The sequence below is a fragment of the Aspergillus versicolor genome, assembly GCF_001890125.1.
Source record: "Aspergillus versicolor CBS 583.65 unplaced genomic scaffold ASPVEscaffold_5, whole genome shotgun sequence".
Lineage (NCBI taxonomy): Eukaryota > Fungi > Ascomycota > Eurotiomycetes > Eurotiales > Aspergillaceae > Aspergillus > Aspergillus versicolor.
The window spans coordinates 799,796-815,055 of NW_024467528.1; the positions used below are offsets into that span (position 1 = coordinate 799,796).

A 15,260-nucleotide genomic window follows, 5' to 3' on the forward strand; every position below is an offset into this window, starting at 1 on the left:
GCTCCAGTAAAACAACCCAGGCTGATATAGGTCTACCGGACAAAATCCAGTTCGAGATCAACGCAGATATCAATTCCAAATCTGAACCCAGGGGCATATGTGCAATAAACACAGCCCAACTGCGGGTTCTCAGCAGCGCAATAGGCGTATCCGTCTCGACAAATATGCGGAATAATTGCGTGGAGCATAAACTGAACAATGAGGACGCGATCCATCGGTACCTCAATCGATACCTGATTAGTGGAGTCGCTCCCATGGTCCGCATAGCAGGATCCACGACGGTTCTACGCAGCACTGACCTTCTGCACCGCGCAGGTTCTGGTCGTGGGAGAGACCTTCAAGGAGACTGCCATGAGTCACTGACTGAATACTTTGACACCGCGTGGTTGTTCAATTGGCAGGCCAGGGACTACTGGGACCCACCTGTCTTAACTTCCAGATAGCGTTAGCCAGCATGCGATCTGGTGGAGCCCTAACTCTTACATACAAATGTACTTGCTAACGTACACCGGCAGACTTGTAATCTAAGAACCATTAGGCGGAATAGTCGATGTCGGGGTACTTCAAAATCACAAATTCCGTGCAACTGAGACATTCACAATCTGTCAGGTTCTGTCCTTCTTTATCACGCAACCGCCAGGTGATATGAGATCTCCGGTAGACGACGATTGCCCTGAGGGCGGCTGGAAGGCGTGGTCTGTGGTTCTCGGGGCCTGGTGTGCCTTGATTCCATCCACGGGATTGTTGAATAGCTTGGGGACATTGCAAGCCTGGACGAGTACGCATCACCTGAAGGAATATTCAGAGTCGAGCATTGGTTGGATATACGGAGCTTATACTTTCTTTCTGTTTCTGGGAGGCGCCCGGTTTGGTAAGATAGCATCACCTTCCTGTATCAACAGATTATCTGACTATTCCATAATTGCAGGTACGATTCTTGATTCCCATGGTCCTCTATACGTTCTCCTTCCGGGTTCAATCGGGATAGTTCTGTCACTGGTCTTTCTGAGCCTGAGTGAAGGTAGTCCAGCAACAGCTCTATATCCGAATTGATTCAACTAACACCACCAGAATACTACCAGATATTCCTTTCCTTTAGCGTCCTCGGCGGTATCTCCGCAAGCACCCTCTTCACACCCCCCATCGCCGCCGTCGGCCACTGGTTCAATCGCCGGCGCGGCTGGGCCACCGGCGTAGCCTGCACTGCCGGCGGCGTTGGGGGCTCCATATTCCCCCTGATAATCCTCTTCGCAGCCCCCAAGATCGGCTTTGCGTGGTCAATCCGGATAATCGCACTCGTCTCTGCAATCCTGTGCAGCATCGCCTGTGTGACAGTACGCACCCGCCTCCCGCCTAAGAAATCAGCCGCGTCTCTAGACTTCAAAGCACTGTCAGATATCAAATACGCAACTGCATCCCTAGGGGTCTTTCTCGTTGAATTCGCCGTCTTCGTTCCAATCACGTATATCACCTCCTACGCTCTTGACGCTGGCTTCGATGAACAAATGGCGTACGCTGTACTTATCTCCCTTAACATTGGTGCAATCTTCGGTCGTTTCCTCCCCGGCCTGGTAGCAGACCGTCTCGGCCGCTTCAATGTCATGACAGTCAACTGCCTCATGTGCGCCCTCTTCACCCTAATCCTCTGGCTCTGCGGGGCACTTCTCGACACCTCAAACCTCGGAATTGTAATAAGCTATGCGGTAATCTTCGGCTTCTTCTCAGGCGCCGCAATCAGTGTGGCTCCCGTGTGTATTTCACAGGTATGCGATATCCAGGATTACGGGAAGAGGGTTGGTACGACATGGACACTTGTCAGTGTGGGCACGCTCATTGCGATTCCAATTGCGGGTGCAATTCAGCAGGGCAATAATGGGGCTTATTATGGGCTTATTGTGTTTGGGGGTGCGTTGTATTTTGCCTCGACGGTGGCTTTTGCGGTTTCGAGGGGCATTTGTAGTGGGTGGGCTTTGGGGACGAGGTTTTGATTATTTTCACTGTGATCTTAGAGGTTTCTAACTATATAAATCTAGATTATAGACATAAAACCTACTGCGGCAAAATCCACCACCAAAACACCACACCAACAACCCAGTACACCGCAAGCACGACCAAAACCGGCACCCCCAACTCCACAACCCTCTTCCAAAACATCAATTTCAAATATTGCGCAATGAAATTCCCCTCGTTCACTCGGGGGAACGGCCTCGCGGGAACCTCTTTACCAAGAAACTCACACAGCGGCCTCCACCCATCCTTCACGGAGAACTCGAACACCTGTTTCCCGCGCTGAAATGCAGCCCCGCGGACGTGGGCATTGTGCGCCACATACCCAGCTACGAGATTCTCTGGGTCTCTTGGGACTCCGTCTGTCCAGATTGTGAGCGCGGAGCGGATGAGTTCTAGGGCTGGGCGGGTGTATTTCTGGCCATGCATTAGCCATCACACATGACAACATAATTATGGTAGGAAACGTTGCGTAGGTATAGGTACATACCCAGTCGAATAACGCCAGAAGCTTCAGCCGCTTCATCTTGAGGATCGCGTATATACTGTGCTGCATGGATGGGACCCAGCTTTCGAGATCGCGCGTTGTGAGGATTATCTTTGCGTCTGGGTATACGTCCATGAGTTCCTCGATGAAGAGTGTACAGGGGAAGTCGGTGACGGCCTATAGTATCCCATCTCAGTTAATTCACGTATTTAGGGCTGGTATACAGGGGGTTGGTTATCATACATCATACCGCCAAAGCATCAAGTCAAAGTGTCTCTTCTTCAATTCCGTCCCATACCCACGGCGCTTTACATCGATAGCCCTGTTCCAGTGTTGCAGCGAGTTGTTGCGGAAGTCCAGGCAGCATTCGGTCATATGGTAGCAGTTGTATCCAAGTTCGTTGAGTGCGGTGTAGAGGGCTGGACATGAATTATTAGTATTTTGCCCATACTTGAGGGTAAAGGCTAAGTACATAAAGTTCCTGTTCGAGACATTCCTAGAGCGAGGATTTGCATCGGTTTCTGTCGTCGGAACGGTGGTTTCATCGGCGGGTGGTCTGCGGCAGGGAAGGGGGCGTTTGCAGCCATTGTAGATGTATATATTACTTGGGGGATATGAAGGAAGAGCTTCAAAAGTAAGAAATGTTGATGAAGATTATCAAGAGTTGTACACAATGGAGAGAGCGGTTGGCCTCAACAAAGAGAAGCAAACAAACGCACAAACAAGGATCTTTATGCTGGTTTGTTTCAACAGTAATTATAGAATCATCCAAACAGCAGAAATTCGTTTATGGATTCGTTTCAGTCCATCTACTAAACATTAAGGTATCCATCTATCGTACAAAAGCCAGATATCCAACTAACGCCTCTAATCCAAACGACAACAGAATAAAAACACATTAATTCGCTTGATAAACCTTGAACTCACCAAACTCCCAATACGCCTGCTTGAAGCTTTCCGGATTCTTCGCCACATAAACTGGACAGTCACCAGGGCAGCTCCACTGGTCCGTATACACACCAGGGCTGCCGCCCCAGGAACCGCAAAGGTCGATGTTCGCAATGATGCTCTGGTTACTAAAATGCGACGGAATATCGCAGCTCGTATTGGGGAAATCTGCCAATGCCGTTCCCCAGCTTGACGGGTCAGGAGAGTTGCTCGCATTCCCAATATCCGGTGGAATGTCATCCCGGGGGAAAAACCACCCTCTTATGCCTGCCTGGCGTAGCTCAACGGCGTATATCTAGTAACCTTGTCAGTAGCAGTTAAATTTCAAAGAAACAGGGGGACGTACACCACCGCCGTTGTCATTCAACTCCTGCCCATAACTCGCGGGAGACCCCTGGACACCACATCCAGCGTTTTCATTCGTGCTATTGTCGCAGGTCTTGTATGTCGGGCTACCCGTCTGCTTGCGCCGCACGTCCATACTACAACCCGACGTCGTGTGCAGGGTGATTGCGTTCCCATCAGTTCCATTATTGGTTGTTTCCATCACATCGATCTCCCCATTATCTGGCCAGTTGTAGCCATCTGTCAGCCAGAGGGCCGGCCAGGTGCCGCATCCATAGGGGGTGTGGATGACATCGAAGATGAAAAGGCCGGTATCGTAGGACTTCTTGGACTCGATGCGAACGGAGTTCCGGCCCTTGATGACGTCCTTTGTCGTTGAGTCGACTTTAAGTATTGCCGATGATTCAGTGGCAAAGGTAAGGTTCAATTGTTGCGCAGCGATTCTATCGACATATCTACAGAATTATATGTCAGTAAATAAACAAGATAAAAACGGTCGCAGAACATACTGAACAAACCCATCCGTCGGGTCCTCATCTGAAAAATAATCAAACTGATCAAAGAATGAAGCCCCAGAATACGTATCCACAAGATGATAATCCAGCGGCGCATAGTCCGGATACCGGCGTGCTTTGGAGCCCTCGACGGCGCCGACAATAATACCGATGATGGCTGCGATGCCGACAATCCCTACAATCAGTTTTTTCCGCAGCGACCACCCGCGTGGATCGTACCAAGCGCGCTTGGGCGACCCTGCTGAGCTCGAGACTTGCTCGTGCGTCCCACGCGAGATGGGGTTGAGGCCGATGTTCTCGTCCCCAGGCGATTTGGGGAAGTGCGTCTCGGCCATGGTGTTGAGTGATGGCTTAACAGGGACGGGAGATAGCGATAAAAGAGGCCGGGGATGTTGTGGGCGAGACGCAAGGGAGAGGCTGGAATGGAATGGACGATGTTGTCATCGGAATGAAGTTGATCGATACTTTTTGTGTTTTTTTATTTTTATTTATGCTTTTTATTAATATGCATCATCTGTCCCAATTGGGAAGTCTGTCGGTGATCGACGTATACTCAGTATACAGCTTCGATAATCCCATCTCCTTCATCAGCTGGCTCCCAGAACTCAACTATCTGAAATCCGGCGGTCCCAAGAAGCGTGCGCCACTGCGACTTGGTACGTTCCATCCCGCCGCCGAAAGCCATCATTGCAATGTCAGACTGTGCCTGGTACTTCGTCGCTCCTTGCTCAGGCACAAGCATTTCGTTAATCAGAAGCTTCGAATATCCTGGAGTCATTGCCGCGGCCACTCTCTGAAGAATCTTATGACAATAATCGTCAGACCAGTCGTGGAAAATGTGGTGGTAGAAGTACACCCTCGCCCCTATACCGTTGTTAACCTTGGCTGTATTTTCAAAATGAAGCTAGAATACTCACCTTTGACAGGTTGCTCTGTGAAGAAGTCGTATGAAATCTTCTCTATCGATTTGTCAAACTCTCTAATCCCCTCCGTGACTACCCCCAAGTCCTCCAGAACAAGTCGACCAGAATTGGGAAACTTGCTATTGAAGTCTAGTATATCATGACCATCCCCTCCACCAACATCCACCATCAGCACTGTACCTTCCAATGCCCCGTCAAGGACCCGACTCTGCACGGGGTACCACTCCGTCCACTTCATGCGCTTACCCGCTGCAGCCTCCATGGTAATATTGAAGTCCGCAAGCATAGACGGATCAGACCCAATATAATCAAAGGTCGTCTGCTCAGTGTTAAAGGCAAATTGAACCAGACCATCCTTGGGATCGGTAGGGAAAGCATATTGGCCCCTTTGGCGGAAGAAGTCCGGGGCGCTTTGCATGGCTTTGGCGATTACCTGCGAGCTGGACAGTATCATGTTAGCGAGCGGACAAACATAGAATAATACTGGATAAGGGTCTTGCTGGACAAACACCACTCTATGACCGGCTGCTATCCCTTTTCTTGCCATGACTTCGGTGACGCGCGTGGCCTTCCAGGTGTTCACAGCTGTTTCTTCGACGAAGTGTACTGACGATGCAACTCGCAGAATCCGTACTATCAGGTGTCAGTCATTCGGCCTTCTTCACGAGGCCAAATAAGAATCTGGAAGGGTCTGCATACTTATAAACAGCTCCTCGGCGCCAGACAGCGCGGCTAGCCTAGCAGACGTAACAGGCCCGCCACGGACGATATGCTCAAACAAGTTCAGGTCGCTAGCAATACGGACGCTGGTCGCAATTAGAGGCTTTAAAGTCCAAGTTAGCAGATGGTCAATTTCTCAAAGACTTCAATAATCGGGAGTGTACTGAAAATGCCATATCGATGGCTGTGTGCTCTGGTGGCTCCAACTGGGCCGTGAGTGCCTTGGCCAAGTGTAGACATTCGCTCTTTGCCTCGTGGTCTCCATCGTTACCTAGTCTAGAAACGAGTCCTTGGAGCCTGGATGCAAGAGTCGTAAGACCCTCGTGGGTGTCTTCGATTTGCGATGCCATGGTTGGTGATGGAGAGTGAGATCTCTTGGGAATCGTCCTGGGGTGATATCAAGGAGGTTGTGTTTCTAGCTAGGCAGGATTGAGTGAATTACTTCAAGTTTCCCCGTCCCATTTCTCACATTTGCCTGAGTGAGTCGAGAACAACATTCAACCAATGCATGAAACAAAACTGGTGATGCCAGGACTGCAATCTGATCACACCCAAGTGGGACAGTCTGATTGAGTTTCTTTGTCTGCCGACGATCCTGCTGTACGGAAGTCCATGATCGGGCAAGATTTACGCGGAGCCTGTGAGGCTGGACCTCATTCCTTGAACTCCTCCAGGTCAATGCTGAATTCTCTCTTCCGAGGCTCTTTGCCATTTCTACGGCTCTTCTGCGATGCCTGGCGTGCTGCTCATCGGTGTTCGACGCTGGAGTCAATGTGCTGTGCCCTACCTCAATTTCTTCAGTCTCCACACGAAACTACAATTATTCTACGAGTTCGATAAATATAAGTAAATTGTCGTGCCATTCAAGTATAGCTGCCTAATTTCGACCAGCGCAAGGCGTCTTGAACAATATGCAGACAATGATGAGACCGAAACAGAACATAGGCAAAACACATCACAGATGGCACTGTCAACGAACATCAGACTCGTTCCCAGCTACAGTAGATTTGAACAAACAATACACTCCCAGGTGTGCGAGCCATACAGCTTTCCCGCGTGGAAAGCGAGCCCTTAGCCATTCAGCCCTGCTGGCTTGGTTTCGCTTGACTTGGTGGTGACTTTGGAGCCTTTTGTTGTCGTGAGAAGGGTCCTGGGGAGGTTTTGGTTTACCACTGTGGTTGGGGACATCATGCTGGATGAGCCCGTTGGTGAGCCCGAAGACATTGTCCAATATGGGCACGCATCCACAGCATTCTCTTCGGCCACCTCGTCACCCCTTTTGACGATTGGATAGTCATCGCCATTGTAAAAAGTCGGTATCCAGTTATTCGGCTTCCAAAATTTGATGTCCCCAATGCGCTCCACACCAACCCACAGCCGCCATGCTCCCCTGAAATGCACACGTCTACGACCATCGATGGTCATGCGCGTTGCCTCATTTCTCCTGGTCATCTCAAGAATAACTTTTTGGTAGGGGTTGCCCAGCACCCCTGGACCCCGCACTTCTCGGTCATATGCTTTGATTATCGGCCGCAGCTCTTCTTTCGGGTATCCGTCTGGATAAATTAACTCACCAAGAGAGTCAGCTAGGTGCCGGGCATGTTCTGGGTATGCGTAAGCTCGCCCAACTTGCCCTACCTCCCAAGGAGTAATCACAAAGATCTGCGGCTCGTGCGTGGGGTGCAGTGCCCCAGGCTCGTCGTCAGTCCCGATTAGCGTCCGAATAGTATCCTGGATATGAGGCTCTGGCTGTTCGGATTCACCCGCAAGAGGAGCAATGGTTCTCTCCATGAAATCGGGGGCGGATATCGCATGGTCGGTGCCAGACTCCGCGAAATAATGTGCCTCCCAGAAATGGGCGACATACACCCCATCTCGTGTGATAATCACGACCACATTGCACCCGTTAAGCTCCCTCAGCCCGACAGCCATCCTGTCATTAGGGAATTGTGGCAATGGAATCCATTTTGCAGTGATGCCGGGATTCTTCCCCACCCATCCATTATTAGCCGTAAGCCTTGTCATCGTCCTTAATACCTCTCTTCGATATGCCTCTGGTTTCTCGTCTTCTCGGAGATTTTCAAAATCTCTGAGAGGTCTTTCCCTGAAGACCCGTTTGGTCAGACGATTGGCTTTGACTGAGTCTCCCCCCAGTATCACTATCTCAGATCCCTCGATCTGATCGGGTAGGTGATCCACCTCTTCAAGCGGGACGTCCGAGCAGTCTACGTGCCCTGTTGACACGAATTCCGTGGCTCCATCTTCCAAAGCGCATTCTGAATCGTTGGAGCATGCTTCATAGGAACACAGTCCGGTGGGGGTAGGCGTGGGCGTCGTGCTGGTTCCAAATGGGGTCGTGCTGGTATTGATGAGAGCCCTACTGCTGCTGGCCGCGGTGGGATTGCCGCTTGACGAGGCCGGTGGCCCATCCCAGTACAGGCACGGGTCGACGTCTTCCTCTTCTTGGCCTTCAGATTCATCTCGCCTATTTCTCCCGCCGGTGTAGTGGCTTGGCGGGAATTTATCGAACCAATTGTCCTCATCCCAGAAATCCTGTTCAAGCACGATGTTAGGGCCTGCCCATAGCCGCCAAGCACCGCGAAAGAACACCTTCGGTCGTTCTCCCGGTCTGGTTTCTTCATGCATCAAAACATTCCTCCTTGTTACCTCTAAGGCAATTTTCCTAAATATTTTCCTGTACGCGCGGGGGATTCGCCCCTTTTCCTCATCGGTCAGCTGAGCCTTTGGATCATAAGCTGCTACCAATGGATCCTTCTGCTCTGGGTATCCGTTCGGATAGATGGCTCTCCCCAGCCTGTCTGCTAGCCGCTGCGCATGGGATTGGTACCGGAATGCCTTGCCGTGTTCGTCGTAGTCGTGAGGTGTGATCACAACTATGGTGGGCTCTTTTGTACGATGCAGCTGTCCCGGGGCTTGGTCAGTTCCAATAAGATCCAGGAGAGAGCCAGCTCCACGATTTCCACCGCCCACCAGGGACTCAATGACGAGCCGATCAAATTCATCCACGTCAATTATTCGGGACTCTTCATCAACAAAGAACGACTCCCAGATGTGTACCACAAACACTCCCTTTGGCGTAATAATCATTGCCACAGTACATCCCGATAAGTCCCTTACTCCCACTGCTGTTTTATCATAAGGGTACTTTGGGAACTCCATCCATTTAGCGGTAACACCCCAATCCTGTTCAAACCAGGGATTTCCATAATGTTCTCGAGCTCTTATATTTTCGTACATCTTTCCCGCCTCTATCTTCAAGGCGATGGGGTCAATTGTGTCGAGATCGATTACGGTAAGTGGCCTTGCTGGTATAGGTCGCGCGCGCTTGGCCAGCTTACTCGCGAACCCACCATCTTTTGGAACCCCATTTACCATCTTCCCGTCGATGATTCTCATAACGGAGCCTGATGTCTCGGCGGGTAGCTCGTCCATGTATTCCACAGGAATGTCCTGGCAGGAGACTTCCTGTACCGTCACCATATTTGCGCTTCCTCCAAGAATGCATTCGGAATCTGCCTTACAAGCCTCATATGAGCATAGTGGTTGAACACTGGGAGTCGGTGTGCCCATGATAGTTGTTGTGGTTCCCGTGGCAAGGCATCCGGTGGTGAATACCGTTGACGGCGAGCAAGCCATGCTGTAGGAGCCGCTGCCAGAAATTCTGTAGGAGCCGGTCATAGACATGCTAGTCACCATCGGCTCACAGAAGAATTTGACTAAGGGAACTACGCTTTTGGCGCAGGACGTAGATGCGGTTGGGATCAGGGGTCTAGACGATGACATGGGCGTGGGACTGGGTGTGGACGGCGAAATAGATGGCGAGGTGGACTTGGCCGTCGTAGTTGGCTTGGGCGTTGACATGGACCCAGACTTGGACGAGGCAGGCGAAGGCTTGGACGAAGTGGTCGTGGTCTTGGGAGTTGTCGAAGCCTTGGGAGTTGTCGAAGCTTTGGAAGTCGTCGAAGCCTTGGAGGTAGTCGAAGCCTTGGAGGTAGTCGAGGCCTTGGAGGTAGTCGAGGCTTTGGAAGTAGTCGAGGATGTGACAGTGGACTTTGTAGTGGTCGTGGCCTTGGTGGTAGTCGTGGCCGCCGTGGTGGTCGTGGCTTTGGTGGTGGTCGTGGACGTTGTAGTAGACTTGCCGCCCTTGCCCTTGTCCTTTCCCCTGCCTAGATTCTGGTGTTTTCCGTTGTCGCTACCATTACCTTTACTGCCCTTTATCTCGATGTCCCCATCTGACCCTTTCGCCAGCGAAGGCAGGTTGGTATGAGCCGGTTGACCATCTCTCCAGGACGTGACGACGTAGGAGCCGGTAAGGTACGAAGTAAGAACAGTCTCAGCATTATCAGTCGCAGTGTTGTCAGGGTTGTTGTTTCGGTCATTGTTGCGATGATGTTTCTGGTCAACGGCTTCTTGTACGCCTTGTGCTGCTGCAAAAGCAGTAAAAAGGCACATGTATGCCAGGGCGGTTATCCACCTCATGGTGTTGCAAATAATGGAGAGAGGAAGATGAGAAGGGAAGAAAAGAGCTGCTTTGACGGGGGACAGAAGGGATCTTATAACCCTCCCCAGCTTATCAGCTCGGTCTTGAATAGGAAGTTCCTGTATGAGGCTGTCGAAGTTTTGCATGAATACATGTGGTATGTGAATAAATAGGTAGTGGTTAATAGGATGGCAACAGCCACGCGGATTGGTTGTGATTCAGGCAACTCTGAGGCTAGAACATGTTCAAAGTATCACGTTTATTTTTGGTCCCTCCAGCTTCCGCTAGTAATCAGGTCTTTCATTGAACTCTTCCACTGCTGACCGAAGATATGGCGGAAGTTGAGCTGGGTGCAACAGGTCTCAGCCTAGGTCCACCTAAGGCATGCGGAGAAGGTAATTAACACTACTATTGCAAATTAGGAGTAATTAGTCTGGTGAATATGTTAGCCATTGCCGATATTCAAGGATGGTATGTGATAGATACCTGAGTGGATGGGCGTATATATGGAGATAGTCTAGACTTAGATTATCACTCAGGCCAGACCCAAGCTCCATGGCATGTTAATAGCGACGTACAATAGTACTTCACTTTCCACCTGGGAAGGCTGGAGTCCTGATTTGTGGTGATGGCATCATTGCTGAGAAATGACACCAACAAAATGAAGCTTTTGGTGTACGCCGACGGGATGCAAAGACGCTTCTAAGGTTGGAGCGGATATCGCGTTCACGATGGGTTTCAACCTTTTCCCTTGCTATCACTTTGTAATAGCTTCATTCCTGGTAAGACCGACTTTGCCTAATGCCGGCAGTTTCAAAGCCCCCATTTCTACGATAGCAGTCATCGTACATCGCTCGGTGCATCTCTCCATTCATTGATTGCGCGCGATAAATTATTATCGGCACCTCACTGGGTCATTTCCCCATTAATGGAATTCGGAAAGCGCATTTCAAGAAATTATTCGTTAGCAGTTGGAATAACGGTGCTGAGATATCTTAATCTGATTTTGTGGAAATGGAAAACAGCTGCCAGCGATTGTCAAGCTTCACCCTCAGCCGGTAGACTCGTAGCAGAAAACCCAATTGGGATAGCAAAATAAGCACGGGCATTTCCAAGCCGAACTGCCGCAATTGTTGCTTTCATGAGCTGGAAATAAAGTAGTGGGGGCGTGAGTGACAGACGAACCGAGTGGCCGAGACCGAGGCTGTGCGGGGTTGATGCTCCTTATATACAACCATCACCGGCCATCCCCAGTGTTCCTACCAGGCTACCACCACCAGCATGAATTTCGAATACCCCCCAGACCTGGTCGCCCACCTCGCTTCCATCGACCAATTCATCAATTCCACCATCCTCCCACTGCAGCACGCTGACGACAACAACCGCTTCTTTGACCACCGCCGCGAATATGCGCGCACAAACTGGGAGGCCGGCGGTCTCCCACGTAAAGAGTGGGAGGAGCTGCTAAGTAAGCTTCACTCCCTCTCATACTCAAGATCAGCAAAAACTAACAATTCCTAGCCAAAGCACGCCACCTCGCCGACTCTGCAGGCTTCTACCGCTTCGCCCTGCCCAAAGTCTACGGCGGCACCTCGCACCCAAACACCAACCTCTGGATGTCCGCCATCCGGCTGCACCTAGCCTCGAACCCAACCTACGGCGGTGGTGTAAGTCTCGCCAACGACCTGCAGAACGAGCACAGTGTCGTCGGCAACTTCCCAGATGTACTAATGCTGCACCACTTCGGCAACGAAGAGCAACGCGCGAAGCTGATCTCCGCACGTCTCCGTGGGGAATTCAGAACCACGTTCGGTCTAACCGAGCCTGACCACGGCAGCGATGCGACGTTCATGTCGACTGCTGCGACGCGGAAAACCCAGAACGGCGTCGCGGGGTTCGAGATTAACGGTGCGAAGAAGTGGCAGACGGGCGCGCACTTCTGTACGCATATGATTGTCTTCGCGCGTACGAGTGGCAAGGACGGTTCAGCGAGGGGCATCACGGCGTTTCTTGTTCCTAGGGAGACGGAGGGGATTGACGTCGCGAGCTATGAGTGGACGTTTAATATGCCGACAGACCATGCGACGGTGACCCTGAACAAGGTTTGGGTTCCCGAGTCTGCGATCCTGGGTGCATTGGACAATGGGTTAGCTATTGCACAGACCTTTGTGCATGAGAACCGCATTAGACAGGCTGCTAGCTCGTGTGGGGCGGCGAGGTTTTGTCTTGATAAGGCGATTGAGAGGGCCAAGTCGCGCACTATCTGGGGCAAAGAGAAGAAGTTGGCAGATCATCAGGCAATTCAATTTCCGGTAGTGGAGCTCATGACACAGGTGGAGATGTTGAGGCTGCTGATTTTGAAGACGAGCTCGGATATGGATCGCGTTGTGGAGGAGTGTAACAAGACAGGGGCAACGCCGTGGATTGCCATTGAGAAGGAGCTCACTGATAAAGTTGCCATGTGTAATTATTGGGCAAACCGGTTAGTTTGTCAGGCAGCGGATCGAGCTATTCAGGTATTTACTTTTTCCCTTTCCTCTTTATCCACTTGTTCTATTTGAGGTTGTGTTACTGACGGTATAGATCCACGGTGGTGATGGATACTCGCGACACTACCCCTTCGAACACATCTATCGCCATTTCCGCCGGTACCGGATCACTGAAGGATCGGAAGAGATCCAGATGCGCAAGATCGCAGCTTACCTGTTCGAATTTGGGGGTAAAGTTAGTCGAGGGAAAGAAAAGACTAAGTTGTGACCTGGTGATTTATGCTTCGTCTCGTATTGATATTAGGTCTGCTGTTTCTGCCTCATAGGCATGTCTATAAAAATAATAGTCTCCTGTATCTACTGTAAAATCCCGGAATGAACGCCACATTCGTTCGCAATGCTAACCAATCATGTAAAATCAAGCTCATCATCACCATGCGCCACATATTGATACTTCATCATCTGCTCGTGGTGCACGTCATTCGCTTGAGAATGCACCAGCCCAAGTGGGTTGGCGTCTGCATCCGCGGTGTCATCCACCATCATATGGTACTCGTTCGGCGCAATATGGCGTACGTTGCTTTCATGGAGCGTGTGGGCATGTCCATACGGATCGCCCATGGCATCGTGGGTCTGGAATCGAGGAATCTGATGGATATTCATAATTTGAGGGTCTAATGGGACGGCAGTGTAATCGCTCAGTGAACCAACATGGCCCTGAAGTATGGACGAATGAGGTGCCACAAAAGGGTTTTGGTGATGTTGCATCGTGGAGTGTTGGAGAATTTGGTGGGTGGATATCGGCTCAGCTTGGGGTATGCCGTTCATATGAGCGTCTTGGACGGTCGGTTTGCTTCGATCTGAAGCGTCCTCATCCGTATTCATTGTGTCACTGTTAGGGGTACTATCGGTAGCACCGTTTGATGAAGGCACTTTGAGCGTTTCTTTGCAGTGGGGACAGTCACGAATGACGCGGCTGACGGTTTCTTTAATTCTGACCCAGTGGTACTTGACGGCGATGGCAGCGGTTGTCTTGTTGATTCCAGCATGCTGGTCTAGATGCATCTCCTTGGCAATCTCATATTGGTGTTGAGGGTCAGAGACAACTTCTTTGTCCTTGAGCATGAGCTTTTCGTTTTCACCGTCCTCCCCTTCAATGAGTTTGTAATGCGTGGCCGCACTCCGGAGTCGACTCTTCTCAGCTCGGTCGGCACCTCGAGGGTATTTGGAGTGCTTGAGATAATATCGAATTTTGTCGAAGCGGTCCTGCGTAACGGGATCTTCCCCATCAGTTCCCAGGTCTCGGCCGTAGATTATAGCGTCAACAAATTCCCCAGGTTGTGAGACGACCCTGCCAGCTCCAGGTACCCTTCCAATCCGCTTGAAGCCTAGTCCTTCCCACAGCCGGCAAGACGCCACATTGCTCTCGTAAATCAAGTTAAAGACAGCATACGTATACCCCTAAGACAGTCAGAATCCAGAAGATAACGAGTTCGTTGTCATTAATAATGCTGCAGCATCCGTAGTAGCATACTTACCAGCCTCGCAGCCCAGTCTAGATAGGCCTCGCCCATCAACCGACCTACACCCTTATTTCGCGCCGCGTCCGTGACAAGAAACATTCCGTTACAAACATGGCTACTCCTGCCAGGGTAGTTTGGTCGGACATTGAAACTTCCCAGACAAATCTTCCCCCAATCTGCGTTCCCATCCATACTCTGAACATCCTCTACATTCTTGATGTCTCCGATAAGCATGATCGCACCAAAGTTGGAAAACCAGTAAGGCGCAAAATGCCGTACTGGAATCGGTTCAACCATAGCATATGTATCACCCTTCTCAATCTCCCGGCTCAGCTGATTGCACAAGTACACGATCAATGACTTGGGAATCTGCGCGTAGGAGTGAAACGGGACCAGGGTCGCCACAGTGACCCGGTCCCTGAGAGTAAGCTGGCGAGGGGTAATCTCTGTTGAAAGTTCATCGTCCATGATTGCAAGACCGGCGTTGCCCGTTGACATGACACTTCTATTATAGGGCCCTACTTCGGGGCTGGGCCGATCACGAGACTGCTTACCGCATTAGTGAGTGGTCAACAAGCTACGGCGCAGTACTCATACTGCTCCGTGGAACAGGAAAAGGGGCCACGAAATACGGCAGCCTGGACGTCTGGACGCGGGGACAACGCAGGATTCAAAGGAAAAAGGGAGGGTCCTCTGTACCTTAATATAGCGTTGGAGGAAGCAGTATGTTCGGCGTCTTGCACGAAGTATAGCACCAGTTGATGCAGAACTTCGAGGACCGGTGAGTATTCTCGAGTCCGGA

The 15,260-nt window shown here is 50.9% G+C and overlaps 7 protein-coding genes across 7 annotated transcripts; 2 read left to right on the forward strand and 5 right to left on the reverse strand.

The window, feature by feature from the left end:
• The first annotated feature begins 310 nt into the window (after positions 1 to 310).
• Positions 311 to 2,058, forward strand: ASPVEDRAFT_41826 (uncharacterized protein). Its single transcript, XM_040812439.1, has 3 exons — positions 311 to 871; positions 929 to 1,021; positions 1,072 to 2,058. Exons 1-3 carry the CDS (start codon positions 646 to 648, stop codon positions 1,986 to 1,988), a joined length of 1,236 nt encoding a protein of 411 aa, XP_040668093.1. The 5' UTR covers positions 311 to 645; the 3' UTR covers positions 1,989 to 2,058.
• On the reverse strand, positions 2,050 to 3,081 carry ASPVEDRAFT_83840 (sulfotransferase family protein; the record flags this gene model as incomplete). Its single annotated transcript, XM_040817452.1, has 4 exons — positions 2,050 to 2,424; positions 2,498 to 2,671; positions 2,738 to 2,913; positions 2,967 to 3,081. The coding sequence occupies 4 exons, from the start codon at positions 3,079 to 3,081 to the stop codon at positions 2,050 to 2,052; spliced, it is 840 nt and encodes a 279-aa protein (XP_040668094.1).
• Positions 3,082 to 3,269: 188 nt separating this feature from the next.
• Positions 3,270 to 4,658, reverse strand: ASPVEDRAFT_192977 (glycoside hydrolase family 16 protein). The gene is made up of 3 exons (XM_040809128.1): positions 4,297 to 4,658; positions 3,789 to 4,242; positions 3,270 to 3,737 (listed from the first exon to the last, which is right to left on the reverse strand). Exons 1-3 carry the CDS (start codon positions 4,635 to 4,637, stop codon positions 3,393 to 3,395), a joined length of 1,140 nt encoding a protein of 379 aa, XP_040668095.1. The 5' UTR covers positions 4,638 to 4,658; the 3' UTR covers positions 3,270 to 3,392.
• A 197-nt stretch (positions 4,659 to 4,855) lies between these two features.
• On the reverse strand, positions 4,856 to 6,295 carry ASPVEDRAFT_83842 (uncharacterized protein; the record flags this gene model as incomplete). Its single annotated transcript, XM_040817453.1, has 5 exons — positions 4,856 to 5,166; positions 5,220 to 5,665; positions 5,735 to 5,858; positions 5,925 to 6,048; positions 6,110 to 6,295. The coding sequence occupies 5 exons, from the start codon at positions 6,293 to 6,295 to the stop codon at positions 4,856 to 4,858; spliced, it is 1,191 nt and encodes a 396-aa protein (XP_040668096.1).
• Positions 6,296 to 6,800: 505 nt separating this feature from the next.
• On the reverse strand, positions 6,801 to 10,882 carry ASPVEDRAFT_669069 (uncharacterized protein). Its single transcript, XM_040815916.1, has one exon. It carries the CDS (start codon positions 10,590 to 10,592, stop codon positions 7,017 to 7,019), a length of 3,576 nt encoding a protein of 1,191 aa, XP_040668097.1. The 5' UTR covers positions 10,593 to 10,882; the 3' UTR covers positions 6,801 to 7,016.
• An 845-nt stretch (positions 10,883 to 11,727) lies between these two features.
• ASPVEDRAFT_83844 (acyl-CoA dehydrogenase family protein) lies at positions 11,728 to 13,203 on the forward strand (the record flags this gene model as incomplete). Its single annotated transcript, XM_040817454.1, has 3 exons — positions 11,728 to 11,914; positions 11,968 to 12,962; positions 13,030 to 13,203. The coding sequence occupies 3 exons, from the start codon at positions 11,728 to 11,730 to the stop codon at positions 13,201 to 13,203; spliced, it is 1,356 nt and encodes a 451-aa protein (XP_040668098.1).
• A 43-nt stretch (positions 13,204 to 13,246) lies between these two features.
• On the reverse strand, positions 13,247 to 15,245 carry ASPVEDRAFT_669009 (putative histone acetyltransferase Spt10). Its single transcript, XM_040815915.1, has 4 exons — positions 15,158 to 15,245; positions 14,474 to 15,004; positions 13,341 to 14,396; positions 13,247 to 13,286 (listed from the first exon to the last, which is right to left on the reverse strand). The coding sequence occupies exons 2-3, from the start codon at positions 14,954 to 14,956 to the stop codon at positions 13,344 to 13,346; spliced, it is 1,536 nt and encodes a 511-aa protein (XP_040668099.1). The 5' UTR covers positions 14,957 to 15,004; positions 15,158 to 15,245; the 3' UTR covers positions 13,247 to 13,286; positions 13,341 to 13,343.
• Between the last annotated feature and the right edge of the window lie 15 nt (positions 15,246 to 15,260).

What these genes read in the sequence shown, in the direction of transcription:
- ASPVEDRAFT_192977 (XM_040809128.1), bottom strand. Translation starts at nt 4,637, where the DNA reads ATGGCCGAGACGCACTTCCCCAAATCGCCTGGGGACGAGAACATCGGC. An exon ending in CCGACGGATGGGTTTGTTCA is followed by an intron (nt 4,243 to 4,296) that starts GTATGTTCTGCG and finishes ATAATTCTGTAG; the next exon opens with ATATGTCGATAGAATCGCTG. An exon ending in TGAATGACAACGGCGGTGGT is followed by an intron (nt 3,738 to 3,788) that starts GTACGTCCCCCT and finishes CAAGGTTACTAG; the next exon opens with ATATACGCCGTTGAGCTACG.
- ASPVEDRAFT_669009 (XM_040815915.1), bottom strand. Translation starts at nt 14,956, where the DNA reads ATGTCAACGGGCAACGCCGGTCTTGCAATCATGGACGATGAACTTTCA. An exon ending in TAGACTGGGCTGCGAGGCTG is followed by an intron (nt 14,397 to 14,473) that starts GTAAGTATGCTA and finishes TGACTGTCTTAG; the next exon opens with GGGTATACGTATGCTGTCTT.
- ASPVEDRAFT_669069 (XM_040815916.1), bottom strand. Translation starts at nt 10,592, where the DNA reads ATGCAAAACTTCGACAGCCTCATACAGGAACTTCCTATTCAAGACCGA.
- ASPVEDRAFT_41826 (XM_040812439.1), top strand. Translation starts at nt 646, where the DNA reads ATGAGATCTCCGGTAGACGACGATTGCCCTGAGGGCGGCTGGAAGGCG. An exon ending in TCTGGGAGGCGCCCGGTTTG is followed by an intron (nt 872 to 928) that starts GTAAGATAGCAT and finishes CCATAATTGCAG; the next exon opens with GTACGATTCTTGATTCCCAT. An exon ending in CTTTCTGAGCCTGAGTGAAG is followed by an intron (nt 1,022 to 1,071) that starts GTAGTCCAGCAA and finishes TAACACCACCAG; the next exon opens with AATACTACCAGATATTCCTT.